Raw genomic sequence first — 24217 nt, forward strand, 5'->3', positions numbered from 1 at the left:
CTTTCGTTCTGAGTTTTAACTCAGTTTTAACTCTGAGTTTTAACTGAATACAGTTGTGTATTCAGTTTTGCTTTTAAACCATGCTTGCAGGGATGCAGGAATCACCCAGAATATCAGAATCCCTTTCTTATCTTTATACATGAGCCAGTTACCATAAATCTCTAAATTCTGGTTTACTGTCTTGTTTAAATGCTACATTCATTTTCTGCTGTTTCATCTTTGTAGCTATTTTGTACTCTATTTCATTGTAAATAATTTGCTTGCTTCTGGTTCAAAGTTCTTTGCAGGGAGAAACAAGCTGAAGGCTTCTAAATTCCTACATTATCCCTGGAAGAGACAGCTTCATCACCTTCTGCTTCTTTCCTCAGGCTGGAAAAAGGCAGTCTTGGAAAGCAAAACTTCCTATTTAGATTTATTCTTAAATCTAATTTCTCTAGAGCAAATGAAAGCATCCCTTTTCTCTCTCTCTTTTTAAAAAAAAGAATTAAGACTAGCTAAAATCTTTCTGTAGATAAGTGTACAATAATCCTATGCATTCTCTAACTCTGGCCTTTTGTCTTCTTTCTCCTCTACCATCTATTTATGTTATTCTTGACCACCTTTCTCAAAGGAGCTATTGATTAAAGGATGCAAACTGTCTCAGATCCTGCATATCAAGCTGCTCTTTTTTTTCCAAGTTGCTCAGTATGTGAAAAGCATCCATTTTTACAGTGCAGTGCAGCTTTACCCAGATACCTGGTCTTTGCCCTCCCATCCTGCTAAATGGACATCTTGTCAAATCCTGTTTGCACAGACTGACAGCTATAGAGGTCTTGGAGAAAAAGCCGGATCCCTGCACAGACACTCTAACAAACAGAATCAAAATGTCAAGGCACAAATGAAATATATCACTGTGCTTCCCTGTCAGATTTTGCTAATATCACCTGGCTAAATTGGCAGAGGAACACCTGCAGCAAGTTAACCTGGTTTTATTAGCAGTTGTTTCACATATTTATATTTGGATATGAATATAGGGACTGCTGGGGAGAAAGCTTTCAGTTATTTCCTCACAGGATGAAATACCCTGTTCTTCATGCCCCAAGACAGTTGGGGCAGTGAAGTCACTTTCAAATAGCACAGCAATTAATAAAGAAAGAAAAAATAATTTCACAGTCTGTTGTTAAATTAGCAATTCTTTAGAGTGTCTGGAGTTTCTGACAGAATTAATATCCACTCTGAAGCCTTGGGCAGCCTTGGTGCATATCATTTACCCAACAGCTGTAAGAGCCAAATGCAGAGACAAGGAGTGGTGCTTGATTGCAAGGGAAATACTGGAATTATCTGTCTAGTAATCATTTAGCAGCCTTATTCACAAATAATCAAGAAACATTTGGATTTGGATCACATCCCTCATTCTTTCAAGACAAATGTACGAGAAACAGTGGCTGGAAAATGATGTGTTAAGTAACACGGGTGAAAAAAAGGCAGGGAGCAACATACATTTGAGCAGGGAGAAGAAAATATACAATAAAAGTGCAATAAATTTCCCATGGATTGAAGGGGAGTATTTTTATAGCAGCTTTCTGCAAATTGAATGCATCTACATAAATAATGTAGCGACACATTTAATTGCAACTATTTATTTTTAAATTTGGCTGGATGATGAGAGAATTTCTGTGTGGAATAATGAACCTTGTGTTTTTACCACTTGCACAAATTTGAAAAAAGTAAATTGTAAGTGGTATTTGGGCTAAGTCTCAGAAGTTTCTGGCTGCTCTCTAGTGCATCAGAAAAGAAACCAACATCCAGAAGTGCACCCATATGGAATGGATGCTAGATATTGGGGAGGCCAAAGGATGACAGGGAGGAAAATACTACCAGTCTGTACATCAGTCAGGAAACTCCCATTCAGTCTTTCAGTTAAAAGTGTACCTCTTCAAATAAAAGAATTAATACTGGGCCTTTTACCTTTGCCTTCTGCTGGTTTTGCTGGTGGTGTTCTTATTTTCAGGGATTCTTCTCAAAAATGCTAGTAACCTCTTTTTCCCTCTCGGGGTTTGGGTATTTTTGGTTTTCTTTCCTCATGACAAGGATGATTCTTTATATTCTCCTGCAGTCTCTACATTTCAGGGCTGCTCAGAGGACAGGCAGCATCTTTGCTTACCACCCTCACATGGCTGGGTATCACGGGATAGATGCCACAAGGCTTTGAAAACAAGGTGTGGAATTGGAGCTGGCAGTGAGGAGTGCAGGCTTTTGAGGGTGGTTTTGGATGAGACCTAAGACAACAGATTGCAATCTTTTTTCTTGCAAGGCACAGGTATGCCAAACCAAGGGCACAGTGCCCATCTGCCTATGCCAACTGCTCCTTTTTCTCCCCTCTTGTTGTCTTCCAGTCTTCCCTTGAAGAAATCCAACATTAATGGTTTCTGTAAAGCAGAAGGTTTGGGTTGAATTTTTTCCCAAGCTGCCTTAGAAAGACTGTTCAAGTTGACGCAATGCAAGGGTGCAGAGATGCAGCAAAAATTACAAATAAAGGCAGTGCTGGGTTTCCAGGGCAAACAAGCTCATAAAGGCAATGCTTATTTCTTTGGATATAACTGGAGAGCCATGTGAGCTACATGTGAGCAGCAGTATTCTTTTATAATAGTTTGAGAATTAAATCTCCATAAATCAAACTTTGGCAGCTCACAACCTTAAATAAAAAGTCTGTGAGAATAGCCAGCATTGCTGCTGCAAAGTTTGCTTCAGGCTAGTACTTTGCAATATGGAGAAATGGATTTGGCAGGAAGGACATCATGGCAAGGCTTCATGTAGCAAGAGGGAAGGCAGTGTTTGCTTTGCTTTACTTTTTGCTTCATATGTGAATTTCTGGAACAGTTGCATTATGTCAAGCAGCCATTTTTGGGGCAAGAACAAAGCCCATGAGAAGAGGCACTGGACAGGGATGTTAGCAGGATGCGTGCTTTTGTCTCAGTAAAGTACTCTTTATAGTCTGATAAAATATCATCTTGGGATATAAGTGCTTTTTTTTTTCCTTTGGGCTTTTGGGTTTTTTCTGACTGGGCTGGAGTCACAGCAGTTCTAGATAGTTCATGGCAAGGATGACCCAACTCCAGCATCCAAAAGCCACGAGGCTCCCTGCCCAAATAGTATTGACACTGGCTTCAAAACCAGGAGGTTTAAAGTGTCAGGTTACATTGTTTTATCTTGGCTTTGAGCACTTTTTATATGCAGCAATTTTTCCTCCAGAAACAGGAGAGATCGTACTGAAATAAATTCTCTGAAGGATCGGAATGCAGAAGAAAAGCTCTCAGTATTGTCAGGCTGATGTGGGAAGAGCCAGCAATGCCTCAGGTTGCCCTTTGCTGAGCTCATTCCTAAAGAGGAGCTGTTTGGTGGAGTGACTTGGCAAGGCAGATGAGCTATAAAGTGTTGCAGTGTTCTGCTGACCCTAAGGGGTAGTTTAATCAACTTAACAAATAATCTCAATATTTTTATGTCTGGTTAATTAAACTGAAATGATGAAGTGTTCTATCTGCATGTGATGGGATAACCGGTTGATGTTTCTGCACTTGGTTTTGTGTTTAGAGCTTGCTCAGCTTTCCTCGTTAAATTTCTCAGGGTATTAATATTTGCCAAGTCTTCCTTGCACACACTCCTTGTTTTGTGGCCTCGTAACCAAAGCCAGAGCATCTCGTGCTATGCATATCAAGGCAGAATGTAACTCAGTGAGACCTCCATCTTTAACTCCAACCAGTGTGCTCCAGTGCAAAAACCTATGAACTTCTGTGGAAGGAGGCATGACTGAAGGGAGGAGTTCCCCAAGAGATATGTCTATGTTTCTTTCTGCACGTCTCTAAGCTGCCTGCCTATGGCAAAATTGGCTAGCATCCCTTGTACCTTAAATTTGCAACAACAAACTACCCAAACAAAAACCACACACCAAAACCACCACTTCCCCAGAATCATCGTTCTGTGCATAAACCCATTTAGCACGCTTAGTTCTGTCAACTCTGGATAAATCCTTCCTATCTTTTTTTGGTCAGGACTGTAAAAGATCCATCTCCGTCGCCCTCTGATGGAATTTGAATAGATGTGTCTGGAGTGACATATGTTCAGCCATAAATTACAGAGGAACAATTTAAAAAGAAATTGTCTGCAGCCAATCCTGCTGAATTTACCTCCTGAGACAGATGATCATAAAGCTAGAAGCAAACAAGCCCTTAAACATTTGACGCCAGCTTTGAAAGGATCCTTTTGAGTAGGTGTTAGCATCTCTGTAGATTGGTGGGATGCTGCCTATTTTGGACCAAATAGTCAGCAGAGGAAAGGCTGATTTTATACCAGCAAGAAATCTGGTTCACACAAATGCAGCTGAGCAAGGTAGAGCCAATCAGAGGGAAATATTTTAAGCATTTTTTTTTGTCTTTACTGGCTACATATGTACAGTTTATTAGTTCAGGCTAAAACCTTACAATGTTGGTAGAGTAAACACACATGGCATAAATCATCAAAATAAATCCTCCCAGTCGTCATATTTCTTAACCACAATGGCTTGCAATTGTCCAAACCACAACATAATTAAAGAATATTTCTTTCTTTGCCGGTTGGGCTACAGATCCCTATAGCAGACAGAACCAAAAGACTAAAACCCTTTTATTGTAGTACTGTGCCAGCAGACATGTAGCTTTGAAGAGCCCTATTTTCCAGGAGATTTTGCCGGCTGATCTTTGCATTATTGTCTATGATAGGTGTCTCCAGATGGACATAGGGGGGCTTTGGCTGCATCATTTTCAAGTTTGATCCTGTCCCCCAGTTGCCATTAGGGACGATGGTTGTTATTGCTATTCAGTCAATGCCGCTGTCGAACTCGAGGGAGTTCTGTGGCTTGTCCATCAATCCTCCCCCCGCTTAGCACAGCAATGCAGCTTGAATGTTTAAGTCGCCATTCGCATAACAAAGGACAACCTGGGTGCCTGTCTTTGTGTGCAGAAACCGCTAAAATAGACTCCTGTGCCTCTTGGATAATGTGTGGATCTGGGCATCTCAAGTTACGTTGGCGAGCCTGTGGAAACAAATGTGTCTCTGCTGCCTTCTATGTCTTAAATTGTATTTTTCCTTTAGGTGCAGCATTGTAAATCATGCCTTCCTCTGTTTAAGGGAGTAAAATTATTTCAGTTTTTCTTCATTAAAAAAACAAAGACAGTAATTTAAGTGCATCTTTGTCCCACACCTCAGAGAACAAATTTTTCTAGATTTTTATAGATGTGGAGATTTGTGAAGATACATATTTTATAGATATAATAGGCAGAAAAGCTGTAGCAACAGCATCTGGACTGCCTTTTTTTATCATAAGCCAGGTAGCTGGGGCTCAGTGAGGTCAACCTGGGTCTGTCCCTTGTAGCCAGCGAGCAAGGAAGACCACAGGTGCTGCCTGTGCTGAGAGCTGAAGGAGCCCTTGAACACACTTGCAAGAGCATGCAGCTGCTGATCATAGATATTTTGGGTTTGCTAGGAAATGACACTTTGTCTTGCGTAGTGCTTTCTCTAGAAGTGTCCCAGCTTCTCTCAGTGTTTTTTTGGACAGGAAAGTTTGGTCAAAAAAAAGACCCCACAAAACCAAAGCACAGCCATCTAGCCCTGCAGCTGACACAGCCCGAGGGAGCACGCCTGCGCAGTGCTGACTGCTTTTGAAAAATCTTCTGTTTCCCCTAAGAGCATTTGTTTTCCATAGCTTGCTTTCCTTCTGCAAAATCAAACCTAAATGATAGCGTGGGTTTGCATATATGCCAGGATAAATCTCTTGCCCTAGTCCTCCATCACACTGCTGAGAGTTTAAGCTTGACTAAGTTTTTGCTTCATTGATTGCTTTAAAATCTTCTTTAGAATGAAGTCAGAATGTGCAGAAATATAGCCCATTAAGATACTAATGTAAGCATGAGCGTTTTCAAATGTGTTGTGTTCTAGGTATTTTTATGTCTTGAAAATGTAGTTTACTTGGGAATTTGATGTATTTTTCAGAGTGATACCATGTGATGAAGTTTTCTACCATTTAGAAGAAACACATTAATGTCATTAGTCTCAGTTAATTCTTAGTTTTCTAGCAACTGCAGTTATGTAATGAATTGTTGTGTGACAATTTAGTGAGCTACATGATAGAAAAAAGTGATAGTTCAGAGGGAGGAACTGAAAGTACTAATTTATTTATATAATAGTTTTTAAGGTTGTTTTTGCATTCACAGCTAGAGCTGATTTCAATGCAGAGTGGAAATAATTCAGCCTGCGTTAGTGTGGGGTTGGACAGGACAGCATCAAAAGACAATGTTTTCTTAGAACAAAAGAAAAAAAGCTTAAAAAAATATTTCCCACTTGAGTTGCATGAATTGGTTTAGATCCAGTGTAGGGGCTGACTCTCTTTTTCCAAAGTGCAGAGCCCACAGATGCCCCATCATCTAGCAAGCTTCAGGGCATCATTTAAAAGGACCTTTAGCAGGTCTTGGACTGCAGTATTGGGTGCTGGACTTCCTGAAAGATTCTGGCAAGCCTACTGGATTGAAGCAAACTGGCAGCTTCGAATTACAGTGTTTTATTAGTGGGTATTTATTTAATTCCCTTCAAATCCCCAAGGCATGCTACAGGAAGCAACGTACCACTATTGCAGTTAGAGAGACCAAGCCTAAAAGAGATATAATCGGGGCATTTTACACATTTTTCTGTAGCTTTATAGCTTTGGCAGCAATTTCAGTGTCAGCCTGCAGTTCAGGAAAGCTGTTAGGGAGGGCAGGATTAGCTTTTGGGAGCCTGCTTGTAAATTCTGTGGAAGGATGCTCTGTGGTGGGTTGCTGTAGTTCTTGAAATACTTTTTAGAAGAGTTTGGCGTTCATATGTTTATGCTTGTTGGGAGACATGAAGACAGTCCATTGTGGTTTTCTGTTTTGTTTTTTCTTTTAAGTAAAAGAGCGTGTCAGGAGCACAAGCTGAGGCTTGGAGACTCTCAGCATTTTAATTGATTCCACATTGTAAAGACTGTACCTCGCTAAACCCTTTTATAGGTTTTGGACACATCTAAGAGACAGCAGCCCCCTCTTCTCAGTGCAAACCCTTCAAGGCATGGCAGCTCTGGAGAACAGGGGTTGATTTATTTGTAGCTTGTTTTTGCTCAGATCCTTCAATGCTCAAGGCATACTCCCTGCACCAGAGCAATGTGCTAATGAAAGCAGAGTTGATGAGCTGCAGAGCTGAAAACACACACACACACATCCCTCCATATCCTGCTTGTGTTTCAGCTGAGAGCTGGCTCAGTGTGGACTATGGATCTGTCCATGGGGCAGAGAGTTTTACGCTGTGCTTACTGTTAAAAGCCATGGCAATTTGAGCTGTGTGTCCCTGTGTGAAGAGGTCTGCAGTCTGAAAAGGTAAATGGAACTGAGGATGTGAAGAAGCCAAGGGGCTTTCCAGGCTGGGGAGGAAACCACAGGTTCAGCTGGATAGCCTGTGCTCCGTTGAGAGTAGGCATCCTTATCATCATTAATTTTTGTTAGATTTAGTCCTTTATCTTTATTTATGGATTAGTGGCACTGCCTTATGAGTTATACTTGTAGTTTCTGATTACTGTGGAGACTAATTTGGTGTTCTGCAAGGGAGACAGTGTAATTCCTGTTTGAGCTTTATTTTCTGGGACATATGAAAGGTCGCTTTCCTGATCCTAAGCACTTAAGTACTGTGAGCTTATCCTCCTAGTGTCACGAGAGTGCGAAGAGAGTAATAAATTGGACCTTTTCTATATCTCCTGGGGTTTCAAGGCTTATAGGTTCGTGTTTCCTAGCTTCTCTCTCTACAGGGACAAAACTGGAATTCCCACTAATACTAATTATGGGATGAAGAGACAGGCAGAGTATTCTACAAGCAGCTGGCTGATGTTTCACATTATTCCTTGTTCTTGTGGGAGACTTTAACTTGCTGGATGTCTGCTAGAAATTCAACACAGTGGAGAGGAGTCTGTCTAGGAGATTCCTGGAGTGTGTGGAATATTGACTTGTCACACATCTGGCAAGTGAGCCTGCCAGGGGCAGTGCCCTGCTAGACCTGTTGCTTACGAAGAGAGTAGGGCTGGTGGGAGATGGTGGTGGTCAAAGGCTGTCTGGAGCATTGTGACCAAAGAGTTATAAAGTTTTTGATTCTCGATGAAATGAGGAAACGAGTGAACAAAACCTGCCTTGCACTTCCAGAAGGCAGACTTTGACCTGTTCAGGGAACTGGTTCAGAAACAGTCCTTAATGACAAAAGGGTCCAGGAAGGCTGGACGTACTTTAAGAAGGAAATCTTCTCTTCTCCCTGGCAGCTGGTGACAGGATGAGAGGAAATGGCCTAGAGCTGCACCAGGGGAAGTTCAGGTTGGATGTCAGGAAGAATTTCTTCACTGAAAGGATTGTCAAGCATTAAAACAGGCTTCCCAGGGAAGTGGTAGAGTCACCATCCCTGGAAGTGTTCAAGAAATGACTGGCTATGGCACTTGGTGCTATGGTTTACTTTACATGGTGGTGTTCAGTCAAAGGTTGAACTCAATGACCTTGGAGGTCTTTTCCAGGCTTAATGATTCTGTGATTCTGTGATAGCTGGGTGGTTTTACTGACATGGCCATGTGAATATGGAAGGCCTCGGATGTGGTCCTTGCTTCCAGCATGTGTTGCCTTGGGTCAGTGTGCAGCGAAGGCATGGGGCAGCTGGAGAGGAGTAGCCCTGCCCACTGGCTGCAGTTTTCAGCCAAAGCTTTAAGGAAGGGATGGTTACACGGATGCATCTGCAAATCATTTGATGTTAAGGCTTGCAGAAAATAATCTGCCAAGCAGTCCCAGACAGTTGATATTACTGGCTTGTTCTTCCCTCCTTTTTGCTTTGTCTCCTTGCTGGTACTCTCTGTCTCTACCACTGGTATAGCACATTCAGCATGTCGTTTGAAGAGCCCAGTTTTCACTGTAAGAGGACCAGTGTTTCTACCTCCATCCACCCATGTTCCAGGAGCCAGTGTCTTTTAGCATGGCTCTTGGGGGCTCCCCTCTGCAAGGTACTGAGGCAGTTTCTAATCCGATTGCTGCTGGTTTAAGGGATCAGCTCACGCCATTGCTGTCCCGAGATGCTCTTGCTGCCATCCTTAATTGCAGCCATCTCTCTCTGGCCCCTTTGAAGTGTGCAACAAGAGGCTGCACAGCTGTTAATGCTCTGTGCATGTCACATTTTGTGGTTGCTATTAAAAATAAAAGGAGTGAAATTAATTTGCTAATAATGGATGTGCTACTAACAGAAACACATCCCACTTGTACCTAACATTGGCAGGTTGTTTATGGCATATTTGCTGTCTCTAAAAATAATAATTTTTTTCTAGCAAGCAATTTAATTTAAAGACTATTTTCACACATCGCTAGCTGTTAATCAGTTAAAGAGTTTTAATATTAAGAAGAAAGAAGCAGATCTCATCAACAGCTTAAAACTTGATTTCATGTATTTTCAGCTGGTTTGCAGCAGATTATGAGGAGTCTTAAACTCATCTTATTTCTCCTGCTTTCCTATCCCCTTTAAAAGAGAGATAGTACCATTATCTGTATGACTGTACTGTGCTAGTTCTTTGTATCCTTTCAATAGCTGTTGAATTGGAAATACTGAGATAAAAATATAAGAAGACTAAAATAAGATTTAATTAGGAATTAAACACCAGACACCCATGTAATTTTAAATAAAGTCATGTATACTTCATAAAGAGATTATAAGATTGACTGTCAGAAGAGGAATGGTAAGATACAGACCAAAACCCAAGATAGATCCAAGGTAAGTTGGTTTTGGCCCTGTTCTGCTCTGCAACAAATTTCCAAAATGTCTGAGACATGGCCACCAGTGGCAAAAAATGAACACAGTACCAGCTCCTGCTTTTGGCTGTTGAGCTCAGCCAAGACTGTGCTCATCCACCTACTGTGATATTTGCTTTGCAGTGTGGAGGCATAGGATGCCTTTGGGTCAGCTTTCATCTAAACAAGTTCTGTTTCATCACAGCATCTCTGTCTGTGAAGTGGTTGGTGCTTGAGCTATCTCACAGGCTGTCCTCTCCTTTGTGCGTACAAGAAAATATGGGAAAGGATACAGAGGAAGGTGTTGTAATAGGAACTAGTTATGCCTGAGACACCCATGCAGCTACAGCTGCTTCTGTTCTTGAGCATGGTAGTGCAACTGTGGTTTCCATGAGGAGCTGCTGGTTAGGAGAGCCTGGAAGACTGTGCTGGGGGAACCCTGCAAATCCCCTGTCCTCCCCAAAGCATCTGCTGCAGGTATGTGGATTCAGCCAACACCACTCACTGTGGCACTTCCTGCATTTATTTTTATTTTCTATACTCCCTTTTTTTTGCATAACCCATCTCCTGTCCCTGAATTCTTCCTTTCTAACTGACAGGAGTATTTCACCTCAGTCCAACAGGATGCTGCTTGGCTGCCTGTTTGTTTTGAGAGCTCATACTGAAATCTTCAGTGTAACGTAATGCTCTTGAGTATTCCCTCTAATACTTTTTGAATAGAGATGAAACTTACCTGACCCATCAGAGCCCGCAGTTTATACAGAAATCAATCTAGTTGAGTTTTATTTCACATCTCTTATTAAAACATGGGTTATTGGCCTTGTGCATCTCTTGGCTCTGTGTTTTTTTAAGAAAATCACGCATTCCCTTTGAGATGAGCTACGTATCATACCATCATCAACAAGCTGCACCTTGTTGAAAGTCTGTCAAGGAAAACTGACTTATTTTGCATTTACTGCTTTGCACAAAATAGAAGCATGGTAAACTCTTGTGCTGTAATGATTTTCTGTCTGTCTTGATAGGACATAATGAGACAAATTCAAGTCCTTTTTTGAGGGCTAATTACATTGAGTACACACTGGATGTGGGCTGCCATCATTACATGTTGCACATTTTCACACTTTTGTTTCCCCGTCTCTGGTGGCAGCATGTGCAAGTGAGTTTCATTTGGCTTAAAAATACAAATTGTGGGCTAGAGAGGAACCATTTGGTGGTCTGCTCTCCCAGAAGACTCTCCAGAGACTGTATAACAGTCCTTGCCGTAGGTAGGGCAGCATTTGAATGTTACTGTGAAGTAAATAAAAGAAATTAACTATGTGCTAGAAACTGAGGAGTGTGCCGTAAAGCAGGAGGGCAGGTTGTGGCCAGTCTGCTAAAAGCCATCAAGAATAGATTCAGCCCTAGATCTGTTCGCTGGTCCTGGTGTGTGGGCACAAAGCAGTACAACTGCATCTTGCAGGTGGATACCACAGCCTAGGTATAGAGCACTAGCTGGATGACGAGAAATTTTGGAAAACGGGTTTTTAAAACCTGTTAATCCCTCCAGTCCAACTAGTTGTTCTCTTCCTGTTTTGTGGGAAGAAAGGGAGGCTGGGGAATAGTGTGGGAGGGTGCTCGGTCTGGGGAGATCAGCAGGGAGATGATCACCCCCTAGAGCAGGGCAGAGAGGCTGCAGATCCGTGATGGTGACCTGGCAGCCTGCGCTGGGTTTGGGACCTGCTCCAGGGCTGCATGACGCCTGCTGTGAGAGGTGCATAGTCCAGGCAAGACTGTGAAGGTGAGGCTGGGGGAGGTCTGTGGGATGCTCTCAAATCACACCACATTTGATGCATGAGTAATGTTCATCACCAAAGACTTACTCTTCAGCTCTGGGAGTTAGGAATTGATGTCCAAGTGTCTCACCTTTGGTGAAGAAACCACTGACGTAAAAGGGAAGATGTCAAGAGAGTTTCTCCAGTACTGCAGGAATCAGAGCCAACTTTAGAAGCAGCTGTCCTAGTTGGTCCATCAGAGGAGAGGGATCACTAGTCAAAACCTATACTTTGCCTACGGTGAAGATGAATTCTGTTATCACTTGCTGAGTTTTAGCACATGCTGGGATTGTGTGGGACATTCCTGATGGGATAATATTAGTGCTTTCGCTGTGAACTCATTTTCTTTGCAAGCTAATTACAACTGGGAAAGTTTGAATGCAGATGGAAAGGCTCTGGGATTTCCAGGTAACTTCTGTACGCCTGATAGCAGATATGTGCATCATTAATATCATACTGGGCAGAAATATTTTAAAGTAATTCAGAAGGAAGAAAGGTAACAGCACTTTGAAGCTGCTTTAATATGTCTCTATGTCTCTGCTTTTTGAGACAAACAGAAAATCAATGTTTCCTCCTTTTGCTAACAGCACATTTATAATTCTGTATATAATGGTATGATACAGAGCCAGCTGGGTTTTTTCCTAAAAAACACTTGCAAACCTGCGGCTGTCACTGCTTCTGGCTGAGTGTGTGCACACTGGTGAAGTACAGAGAGCTTTGCATAGGTGAAAGAGCACTTGTTCCAAGAGGATGGAAACAAGATATTACTGTATTCATTTCAAATTTCTTTTTAAAAAATTCCAAGCTACCTGTAGCCATATATTTGTAAGAAGAAAAGGAGCTCTCAGATCAAGTCTTTGTGCCTCGTCATGCATTTTTATTGGAGCTGGAAGGAATATCTTGTATGGTGAGCATGCCTGGTTCAGACTATACCCAGAACAGTCTGTCATGTGGAGCACTTTAAAATTCATCACAGGTTTGCAGGGGAAAAGACCCTAGGGAAGTAGCCTTATCACAATGTCTTAAAGATGTCTATCTTGAGATCCCCTCCACCACTGTGTTGCTATTTGTTTGCTGAGACATTGATTTCTGGGTGTAGAACATCTTAAACAAAAACCGTGGAATGTATTTTGCCTGTTTTCCTAAGACTAAATGAAAAAAAAAACAAAAACCAAAAAACCACAGTAATGTTTTCTAAAGCAGGGCCCAGAAGATGTTGCCTCTAATGCATGCAACAGGGAAAATAAATACCCAGCAATGAGAGATGCTTGGGGAAAAAAATAATCAACAAATTCACATTCTCTTTTCATGCAGATATTTAAGTATGCGCTATCTGTTAGTGGCATAGACTGTTTTAAAATATGCAAACTAAATAGCTCGTGAGTGTTTGTCTGTTTTATAGCTGAAGATATGGGGTTTTTAAAAAGGAAATGTGAAGGGACTCATTTTATGATGGGAGACCTTAGCCTGTGGTTCTTCTTTTCACAGTATGCAGACCTGGGTTCTTCAAAGCTTCACCCCACAGTCCATCCTGCAGCAAATGTCCCCCTCACAGCTACACACTTGATGAAGCATCCACATCTTGCCTGTGTGAAGAACACTATTTTAGGAAGGAATCAGACCCACCTACAATGGCCTGTACAAGTAAGCATGTGCTTATAGGGTTGTTTTTAATCCTTTCGAGCTGTTCCTGTACTGTGACTAGACCTTATGATACTAATCAATGTGCTTTTTCGGGCTCTGCACTGGAGTCTGAAATAGTCTTGACACACTTGTAATGTCACTGTCTTTATCCACCATACTTCTGGTTACATGAGAAGAGACTTTTCAGAGCTTTTTGCTTCAAAATCTGGCATCAAACCCAGGAAGAGTTTTTATAATGACCAAATGCTCCACCTGTCCCACTCCACTCCTGGGCAGACTCAGCCAGCAGCATGGCATCAGACCTCCATGTCGGTGTGTGCTTGGGTACTGGCATGGGGCATGAGCATGGAATAAATGATGGGTAGTGCTTTCCAGCAACAGGCATGGATTCAATCTCCATGCTCCTGCTTGGTGTCATCTCTTAGCTCGTTTTCAGTAAACAAGCAGGGAGAGAGCTCTGTCTTTCCAATCTGCCTGGAGACAGTCACTCTTCTCCAAACTGTGATGGAAACTGCTTCTCTGAAATGTGGAACTTATCCCTTGGGTGTAGGGGGTGGGCAGTATAACAGGCACACTGGGGTACTGGGAGTGCAAGGTGGAGTTAGTGTCATCAGAATTGCTAATTTTACACTTCTCCTGCCATCTATGAGCTGTCCTGTCAGCTGTATCTTGAAAGTCCCTCCTTCAGCTTATATTTCAGATACTATGGGCCACACTTGGCATGCCCCCAGCTAGTCCTGCAGAGTGTAGCACAGATCTGAGCTGGGACTGTCATGCTCCAAATGTAATTTTTGTGATGGAGAAGCGGCTCAAGATGACTGAAATGGAGTGGAACTACAGGTGCAGGAGCAGTTAGGGCTTCCAAGAAGCTTAAGCAGTGGAGGAAAAAGTAAGTTTATGACTCCATACATGCTCAGAGCCACTGGACGGTGGTGCAGAGGTGACTTCCATGCCGTTTCCTTGCATCATGTGGGGATGGTCATGACTTTTGTCCCTTTCCCAGTGAATACATGTGTTCTTCCTAGCTTCCCAAGTTTGCACTTCAAAAAGAGAAAGAAAAGGTCTGTTCCTCTTGGAGAGACACTCTCTCAAAGGAAATTGCCCTTGGCAGCTCTCAGCTTGCCCACAGGAGACACTTGGAGCAGAATTGGGCCCCTTGAACTCAGCCTTTGATTTTCACCAGGCAAAGAAGTATGTGCTGCAGGGAAGGAGAAGGCAGCCTTAGGCAGCATTGGAGTCACTGGTGCTGTCAGATCAAAGTGGTCTGGAGGGCTGAGTCATGCGAGCACTTCTCAGTTTATTGCCATAGTGTCTTTTGTATGCCAGTGTCTTGTGGAGCCACAGCCAAGGTGGCTTATAACATGAAAAACCTGATACCAGCATTTCTTGATGTTCATTTTGCCCCTTGGCCTGACTTAAAAAACTCAGATAAATGTGGTCCAGCATGGTGTTGGGAAACACACTGAGCTCTGGAAACACTCATAAAGTAAGCTTTTCTGTGCAGACAGAATCAAAGCCAGGAATTGAGAGAGTTATGCCAGACTCTGGTGTCCACTGTGCCTCCTGCCCACCATCAGTGGTGTTGCTCTCTGCCCTTCTCAGGATGGAAGGGTACACATCCACTCTGTCCTGCTGGTGCATTAGTACAGGGAAGGAGCTGCCATCCCTGAGGAAGATGCATGCCTATTGCCTGAGGATTGGGCAGGGCTCAGAGAGGCACAAGCAAGTTTGGTGAACAACTCTTGTTTAAAAGAAAAGAAGATCCTGTCTCCCCCTGGTTCCTAGTGCAGTTTGAACCCTCTAGGTGAAGGCTGTAATTTCTGATTCTGCAAATATCATGGGATTTTCTTTTTATGTTTGTTTGGTGGTTTTGTGCTTATTTATTGGTGGTGGCTGTCAAAGTTTGTCGGCTTTTACTGTTTGGATGGTTTTCTTTCAGGGCGGGTTTTACTCTTGTTTTGAAAGCTTACTTTAAGCTATTTTAAAGCCCAGACATGGTGCCTGAAGCTGTGTTAGGATATGGCTTGGCAGGGTACCAAGTGCTTCTGGGGCAGATGAGAAGTTTAATACTGATCAAGCCACTGCTCAGCTTCTGTTGCCCACTGCAAACCCCGGAGCTGCAGTTGGGGATGTTGCAGCATTTCTGCTGGCATTCATACCTACCACCCTGAAGGCAGGGTGGAATATCTGAGCCTTTTCCATGTGCTTCTGTCATCCTCACTTTCCCCATGCATCTTTTCTTAGGATTTTGTCCTAATCCTGCTGTATTTGTGCTGAAGGTGATGAGGAGGGCCCAATGTGCTGTGCCAGCTCAGCAGCAGGGATAGAGAATTTTAGCAGGGACACTGAAGAGTAGGTAGTGATGGTAGTGTTTTAAACCAGTCCAATTATATCTGGAAGGCAACATCTCATCATGAACTAAAACACAAGTGAGAGAGACTTGAGTCATGACTGGTGGAAAAATATTGCAAGGGTTTTTTTAATGATTTTGTTATTTATTGCCACAGAAGTTAATCATATTCATAGGATTCCCTCAACAAAAAATGTAGTTGATTTTAGAGAATACATCAATGTCTGTTTTCAGGTCTACACCTGCAAAGTCCCCTTGCCACTCAGTATAGCTGTAAAATCACATTTTCCTAATTTAAAGTGTTTTTCAGTCACAAGCTGCATGAGCCTCCCCACCACCACCAGCATCATTAAAGAAAACTGGCTGCTATATCAATGTCACTCACTCAGTTAAGTACAGGGTGGGGGAGGAATACATTTTTGTTTAGTTTTTCCAGTTTCTTAAGTATGTTTTATAAGCAATGATTGGTAATTTTGAAACTAATAGTGTATGATGCAGTCTGAAATAATTAGTGCTCTCAGACAAAAAAGAAAAAATTTGGTCCTGATGGACATTTGAGAATTCTCTTAATATTATTATGTGTCTTCCAGGAAGTAATTGCACATTATTTCTTCTTAACTAAGTAATCCTAGCTTCAGTTGCTTGCACAACATTTCTTTAAAACCAAAACAGTTGCACCCTTTTCTTTTCCCCTCATGTCTCTGACAAGTAGCCTTTTTGTTGTTCAGAGCATGTTGAGGAAATATGTGTCATATTTTGACACATGGGACAAATTGAAGACTTTATAGTATTTACTGTAATAGTCTACTAGCAAAAAGTGTACAGTTGACTTTGAGTGTGTATATACCTGTATTTGTATCTTGGGGGTAATATCTCTCTTAGGTTATATTTTTGAAATGTGAGCATCAGTAAAGAACAGGCTTGCTGTCCATCAAGAAAAATACCAATATCTTTGCTTTCAGAAAGTATTTGCCTCTTGTCAGAAAACTGCGGTGCAAGAGGGGTGAATATTAGGGTATAAAGTAGAAAATTCAAAAATTATATATATATATATTTTTAAAAGTTAGAAGACTAATATCTGTGCCCTTGACAAAAGGAGTTTGGAAATTAGGCAGACCACCTTAGCAGATCTAGGGCCCCCCTCTTCTGAAGGTAAAACACCTTTTTGTTCTCCCAGGTGGGGTTTAGCCAAGTTTTATCCAAGTACTGTTTCAGAATTCTTCAAGTAGGTCTTGTTAGATATCTGTAGACTACTAAAGACCTTTCTCTGAGGCCCTGTGAGAAGCTAATTTTATAGCCTATAAAGTCCCACCAGTTTTAAAGCATTTCCGCTGAAGCTGATGTTTTTTAGCCTAAAAGAAGAGCAGCTGACTTTTCTGTACAAAGCAAGTAAAAACCTCTGGTGACTTTACAAAAGTAGTAATTTATCCCCTCTTAAAGACACATTGTCCAGTAAGTGTTTCTTGTGCCTGAGTTCTTTATTTTTTCCTAGAGTACTGGCATCAGCAAAAGGACATTCATCCAGTTGAATCAAAAATAGGGCAATTTAACCAGTAAAAAAAAAATATAAAAAATCCTCTGGTGCAATACATATAACTCCGTACAGCTCCAGTGATGAGCTCCGTAGTTTCCATTATATCAGTACAAGTATGAGGCTGCAGAAAATAGTCCTGACTTGGGCTGTGTGTTGGTGTCATTAGCTAAATAGCGCTGGATCCCTGGGGTGCAGCTGGGGAGTGGATTACTCCCTGTTCATAGGGATCTAAAGGGATCACAGAACAAGACAAAGATGATCTAACATTTCCTATGCTAACTTAGCTTTTTTGTTCAACTGCTTTTCCTCTGAAGAATAAAAAAAATACATCAGGATTATTTATTTCCTCTGGCAGCGAGTTTCTCATTGAATCAGAGCAGCTTGAGTCAAAATCATGACAGTGTTTCAGTTTATCAGTGTTACCAATTTTATAGACTCAGAGAGGGGAATAGGAAAAGGAAATGGAGGAGGGTGTTTCTGGTTTATAAGGTGATTTAATTTTTGCAACACTGCCTGTTTTAAATAACGAATCGAGTTTAATTATCACAACAAAACAAGAAAATGACAGCCTAAGTCAGCCTGTCAGATTCGTATGGATGTCTAGCTAGTGAAGCTACTTGTCGGACTCTTTTCAAGGAACTGCTCATGGGTTTTGACAACTTCATTCAAACTGAAGAGGAATGTGTTGTATTGCCTTCCCTCGGAAAAATCCCAGCCTTTGCTGTATAGTTTCTGGTGATCCTGTCACTAAAAACCATCCTGGCTTGCTTTGATAAATTTCCTCTTTCTTCCTCGTTCATGAGCATTCCCTACATACTTAACACATGGATATCTTGCATGAGACTCCTGCTTGTCCTTTCACATTTTCTTCAGGGTGTATCTGCTTGCCCTTCATCTGCAGCACAAGCCTGTTAAAAACAAAAATGTTGCAGCACCTCATGCAAAGGAGTTTTGAAAGTGCCTCGAGGTGGGCTTTGCTTGCCCAGCTGTGGCTTTTCCCACCAGGATGAAGAGAAACAGCTCACTTTTTGGAGGTGCTCTGGTACCTCTGCAGCAGCTGTTCCTCCTTGGATAGCCTTGCCAGTGCCATGCTGGCATCCTGAGCGGGGAGGCTTGGCAAAGTAAGCAAGTGTGGTGTGGGTAACCAGCCGTGCTGCAGCTTGGCAGGGACCGAGAGGGCTGCTGTGGAGTGGCTGGGTATGGCCGTGTTTCCAGTGGCCCGTGTAGATCACCATCTGTTTTGGGTCACATCGAGCATCTCACTTAAGTGCAGTTTGGATACCCAAGCTTGGGTTTCACTGTTGCCAAATGGCTGATGGGGAGAGGCGGGTGCACACAGAGGAAAGATTTGGCATCTGAGTTGAGTACCTAAGTAATGTGAAAACCGCAGCGTGTGTCTGTTTTCAGGACCTAGGGGTAGTGATACATGGGGCAATGGGGTGAGGAGTGGGAATCTTGCCCCTGGAGAAGCCAGCAGCGACTTGGACTTGCTGCTCCCTTCACAGGGAGAGCAAGGAGAGCACCAGAGGCAATGCCCCATGGTGCAGTGCTCCTCCTGTTGGGTTTGAGCCAGCCCTGTGTCTTGTCCTCCCATGCAGGTGACTGCATCCTAACACAGACCTCTTGAGCTGAGGTGGGAGCGCTCAAAACAAATCCCTATTTTCCCAGTTCTTCAGGTGCTGTTGCAAGTGGTACTTTCTGACATGTGAGCAATGGGGCATCACTTTTCAGCCTAGAGAGTAGTAGCAAGCAGGATGACTGATAATACTGTTTTTACCATGTGTTTTTCTCACTTTACAAACCAGGACCCCCCTCTGCTCCTCGGAGTGCCATCTCAAATGTTAACGAGACTAGTGTCTTTCTGGAATGGATTCCCCCTGCTGATACTGGTGGAAGGAAAGATGTGTCTTATTATATTGCATGCAAGAAGTGCAACTCACACTCGGGTCTGTGTGAGGCGTGTGGCGGTCATGTCAGGTACCTCCCCCAGCAAACCGGCCTGAAAAACACCTCTGTCATGATGGTGGATCTGCTTGCTCATACAAACTATACCTTTGAAATTGAGGCAGTGAATGGAGTGTCCGACCAGAACCCCGGAGCCCGGCAGTTTGTGTCTGTAAATGTAACCACAAACCAGGCAGGTAAGTGGATCTTCAACCTGGGGAAATGTCTGGGATGGGAGCCCGAGCCAGTCAGACCTGGTGCAGACCTCCCTTTGGAACGGGTGGAAGTCTCCAGCATGGAGGGCTGGACTGTGGCCTTTCAAAGACGGGGGGTGGGAGGTGGGCAGTGCTTATGTCTCATAGGTTGTAATTACTGCAGTCTTCAGTATGTTTCCTTTCAGCAGGACACATTTTTAGGATTTGTGACCTTTTCATTTTACACTAAGCTACTTGGAAATACCTCCACTTCTTTGAATGTTGGTGTATCCATCCACTAAACCAGAAAAAAGTTGTCTTTCCTGTTGGGAAAGGGAAGTTTCTAAGAGTCCATTTTGATTAAAAATGGCTAAAACCTCTTAGCTTTGCAAACAGTTACCCTGAGAAAATTGTTTTGAGTGACTTTGGAAAATTTAATCCCACTTCTACACTGTGATGCTAAAGTGACTGTGCTCAGGCTGGTAAGGTATGGTACATTATCACTTCTTCTTCAACAAGGTAGGGCTAAGATGTCACTCATACTGTGTTATTTTTGGTTTTGCGCTGTACAGACAGAGATCATATAGACTGGTTTATTCCTTTGTGCAGGGCTCTGATCTGTCTGTCCTTTCTTCATCTGGAAGTTGAAATGAGCTGTCACTTTGGACACAGGCATGAAGTTGCCATTGTCCCCTGTCACTTGGAGGTGTCATGGGAGGGAGGCAACAACATGATTACATCTCCTTCTGTGTGCATCAACACACCAGGCACATCACACGACTTCTGTAAAGCCCCAGAGATTGACCTATCCTTCTCTTGTCCCTCCTGCTGTGTGTTTTAGGGTCTGTCTCCTGTTGCCTACCCAGCTTGCTTTCTGGCGTTTCATTCAGGGCTCCCCCATTGCATTTTCCACTGTGAAGCCCTTCCAGGGCTGTTAACAGGTGGCATTTGAGACTGTGAGGACTGTGTTGCTAGATCACTGGAGCCACCCCCTGCCTGTTCCAGACAAGGTTTCGCCAGGAAACCTGGTGGGCAATTCACTGAGACAGCTGGATGTAGATTGGCAGATCCTCACTGTGGAGCAGAAAAACACTAGCTGGAGCAGGGCTGCATCTCATTCCTGCTACCCAGATGTATGTGCACAGGCTTGGCAGCCAGCAGCAAGAAAGTGCAGATAACTGTCCTGGTAATTAAACTGGGTTGTTGAAGTGTTGGACAGATCATTCAGATTGAGGAGAGGAAATAAAGGCATGCTGGGGATGCTGCTGATAGATGTGGCATGGAATCTGCTGGAGGAATATTAGAGGACAGCAGTATGACACCTGTTGAAGGCACCTGTTTAGAGCAGATCAGTGGGTGTCACGGTCCTAATGCTGTTTACTGTATTCTTGTTGTGAAGGCTGCTGCCAGTAACTCTGCTACTGGAAGAAGTATATTTTCTTGTTAGTGGCTTTGCATCAGTGTTTCATTGCTGCCACTGGATTTTCCCTGATGTGTGGCGTTAAATCCACATAAATCTTAGTAAAGGCATCTGTGCATGAGGAGGTGATACCTCGCCGATCAGTGTAGATGGTGAGGAAATGGTCCTGGTTTGTGACTTATGTCCCAAACTCTCTATAACTGCAGCAAGATTTATCCACATAGCAGCTTTTTGTGCACAAGGCCAAGAGTAACCCCCTTGCAGTTATCACCTCCAGCTTTGTATTGGAAAGTCTTTTATAGGAAATGGTAAACCTGTGACAAATGAGTCTTGTGCTAAGGACAAATGGGCAAGTGTAACTTCTGGTTAAGTCTTGCTGTTTACCTTAGTAGAGCCACAGTCAAGGGAGATACCAATAGATCAAGCCATGGGTGTTTAATACACTGTGTGGTGTTCAAATTGCATCTGTGTGCTCTCATGTTTGATTCAACAGGCAGTTCAGTCAAACTGCTGTGTAAAGAAAGCAGTGGAGACTGTATTTCGTTGTCTCTCTGGCTGGTCCCACCCTTCTGGAAGAGAAGCCAGGCCTGTCTGCTGGAGCTGTAGCATCAAATGTGCTTCCCAGTAATATGCTCTTTCAGCACTCCGCCGGGTGATCATCAGTTTGCCCATGCCAGAAATAAAGCAGATGTAAAGAGGGACTTTGCAAATCAGACTAACTGCCAAGGATGGAAAGTGAGTGGCTGGTTTTTTAAGGTGCCTCCAAAAAATGTCCTTTCAGGCAAGTAATGGAGTGGTCCATGCCCAGTGATTCTGAATATCTCTTAAAAAGCCTCACTTCAGCAGTCCTTTCTCAAGTAAGAGTAGACAGGATATGTGAGGCTTCAGGGAATCTCAGGCCACCCACCTTCTCCCTGAAATTACCTCCAAGAGGTACAGCTCTGGTGTCTCACCTATTCCCTCACACAAGTTTCCTGATGGTATGATTATATTTTCACGAAAGCTGGTTAATGAAGTTGAATCAGTGACAGAAGGCCAACTGCAGCAGTAGGACAAATCCTGCTACAAGATCTGTTGGCTGCAGGAAATTGAAAAATTGCATGCCATGGGATAGGTCTGGCTTCTGGAGTCCCACTGGCACATGTTCAGTTACCCAGCACTGCAGAGAAATGCCAGGGTCTGTTTTGTTGGTTTGGCTTTTGTCCATCCCAAGAAGACCATGCTCATTTCGGGATTGCAAAGAATGCGCAGGCAGTAGATGCTTAGGTGCACCACCTCTTCTGGGCATGGCCACTTTTGGCAGCAGAAACTGCCTCTGGATTGGACTCTTAATCAAAGGGATTACTTCCTGAAAGAAAAAAAAAGTGGTTTACTCCAAAATAATTTGTCCCCCTTCCTCTCTCCCCTATTTTAAATAATCAGTAAAAGAATTGGTGCTGACAATAATTCTGGCATTTTCAGATTGATGTCATTTTCTTCCAGACTTTTGAAATCAGATTTGGAAATACAGCAAGGAAACAGTGAAGTTTTGCACCCAAGAAGAGTCTGATTGTTAATCTCCATTGGTGACCACAGCATGCTTCTGTTCCCCCAGTCCTCAGGGACCTGACAGTACTTGGAATGGGACTGATCCATTCTGGATGCAGTGGCCTTAGGCTCCAAATACAGGACTAGTTTTCCTGTCACCCTTTTGCAATCCCCAAACCTTTGTGGTTTCTGTGGGATTTTGCTGGTGTTTTTCTGCTGGAAAACATGTTTCTAGAGAGCATGAGCAATGCCCCAATGCTATGGGAGACAGAAATTGTGCTGGCCTCCATTGTGACTACCCTAGAGCTGCAGCAGACGGACAGAGGACCTTCTTCCCTTTGTAGGCACAGGAGTTGGCCCAAGCACGGTTTTTCCCTATGGCATTGCTGCAAAATACGTGTCCAGGGGACTTCCCTGCGCAGATGGTGGGGAGCCATCTGTAATGCAGTCTCACAGCATGTTGAAAAGTGTGCCTGGTGCATGTGGGCTGGAGCACAGTGAATAATTCATAAATGGCAATGATAGGACTGAGTTAGCCATCCTTCCTTTGCTCATGGTTTTGCTCAAGTTTTTATATTTTTGAAACCCCTACCTATTAAAATAGTTTCCAGAGAGCAGTCTGTGTGTACTGCTAATATTGAAGTTTGCTTTTCAAGTGACAACTGCATGACCTTTTTTTTCTCAGCGATTTCACCGAGCTGGATGATTAAGGTATGCTGTCACTCTGGACAGAGATGTGCGTCTCCCTTGAGGTCTTTCATCTTATCTGCCCTGTATACAGAAAGCACCTACCATGACGTCTTGGTCAGAGACGTGTCCTGTAATGGGTCCATAGGGAGCAAGCAGTTTTGATTCATGGTTGCCTGCGTGCCTGTTGTATCATCGCAGGAGCACACTGGAAACATGCAATGTTTAAAAACCTTTCTAGGCTTAAAACCTGCCAAGAGTATGCACTTCAAGCCAGCCTAAACAGCCAAGCAATTTTCTTTGCTTTTGATGTCAGCAAGTCCCATGCTGGGTATGGCTTCAGGCACGGAACTGGCCTGGAGGTGGGGGGTATGAGAGTGGGGCAGTTCTCCTGCTGGCATCCCAAATGCCACAGACTCCTTTGCACTTAAAGACCTTCTCTGTGTGTGTTTTCAGATAAACCCCCTGCCTGTTTTCTGTTTGAAAGTCAGAATCCAGTATTCAATCCCCTTCTGTGACCTGTATGATATTTTTGAGCCTTCTGGGCAAGGAGGAGAAGAAAGATACAGATGGGCTTGCTAACAGAGGAGGAGTTAATGTGTCTAATGCCTCGAGTCTGCATGCCTGAGGCCAAACCCGAGATACAAGTTGCATCCTGGGGAGCAGCAATGCTTTTTAAGCAGAGGTGTTGGAGGGCAGGACCTTACAACCTGTAGTGCTGTCTGGGAGGCATGGCTAGGTTCTTACTTGACCAAAAAAACCACTAGATGCTTGGAGTAGCTAGAAGGCTCTTGGAGCAGGAAAGTGTGCTGAAAACCATAGTCCTCACTGGAGTTGCGCAGGCAGGGATGCTGCAGTGGAGGAGAGCAAGGGAGAAGGTGTTTTCCCGAGCAGTCAGGTTGTGTACAGTTTTTGAAAAGCAGCCAAGAGCAATTCAGAAAGGGAAACCAGCAACATAGAGCTTGTTGACAGTCTTGCATCAGCATCTGCTTGCTCTTGAAACCAATAGACTGCAGCCCTGAACAGGCTGGGAAGAAGATATCAGAAAATGAGGCAAAAGGTGGGAGCCACATTTTCAGAGATTGCCTTTGGGAACGGATGGGTTCAAGTCCTGTAACAGTCAGGGCCTGATTCTTCCAACTTTAGTCTTCACAGGTTTGTTTTGTTTGACTTGGGGAAGGGAGCAGCTTGCTTATTTTCTTCAGGAATAACAGAAAATTTCCAAGAGGGTGCTCCAGTAGGTGCAGCATGTTCCATCATTTCATACAAGAAGCAAGACTGGTCT

At 43.2% G+C, this 24217-nt stretch overlaps 1 protein-coding gene across 3 annotated transcripts in view; it reads left to right on the forward strand.

The window, feature by feature from the left end:
• The window catches only part of EPHA5 (EPH receptor A5), a 191782-nt gene that overhangs the window by 89971 nt on the left and 77594 nt on the right, over positions 1-24217 (forward strand). For 2 of the 3 annotated variants that reach the window (XM_085058448.1, XM_085058449.1), the window contains exons 4-5: positions 13121-13276; positions 18966-19301. The exons of the other annotated variant lie outside the window; for it this stretch is intronic. In XM_085058448.1, the coding sequence (XP_084914574.1) occupies positions 13121-13276; positions 18966-19301 (492 nt within the window). The remainder of the gene's footprint in view (positions 1-13120; positions 13277-18965; positions 19302-24217) is intronic. 3 annotated transcript variants of the gene reach the window in all.

The sequence above is a fragment of the Lichenostomus cassidix genome, chromosome 4, assembly GCF_008360975.1.
Source record: "Lichenostomus cassidix isolate B80296 chromosome 4, HeHo_3.0, whole genome shotgun sequence".
Taxonomy (NCBI): domain Eukaryota; kingdom Metazoa; phylum Chordata; class Aves; order Passeriformes; family Meliphagidae; genus Lichenostomus; species Lichenostomus cassidix.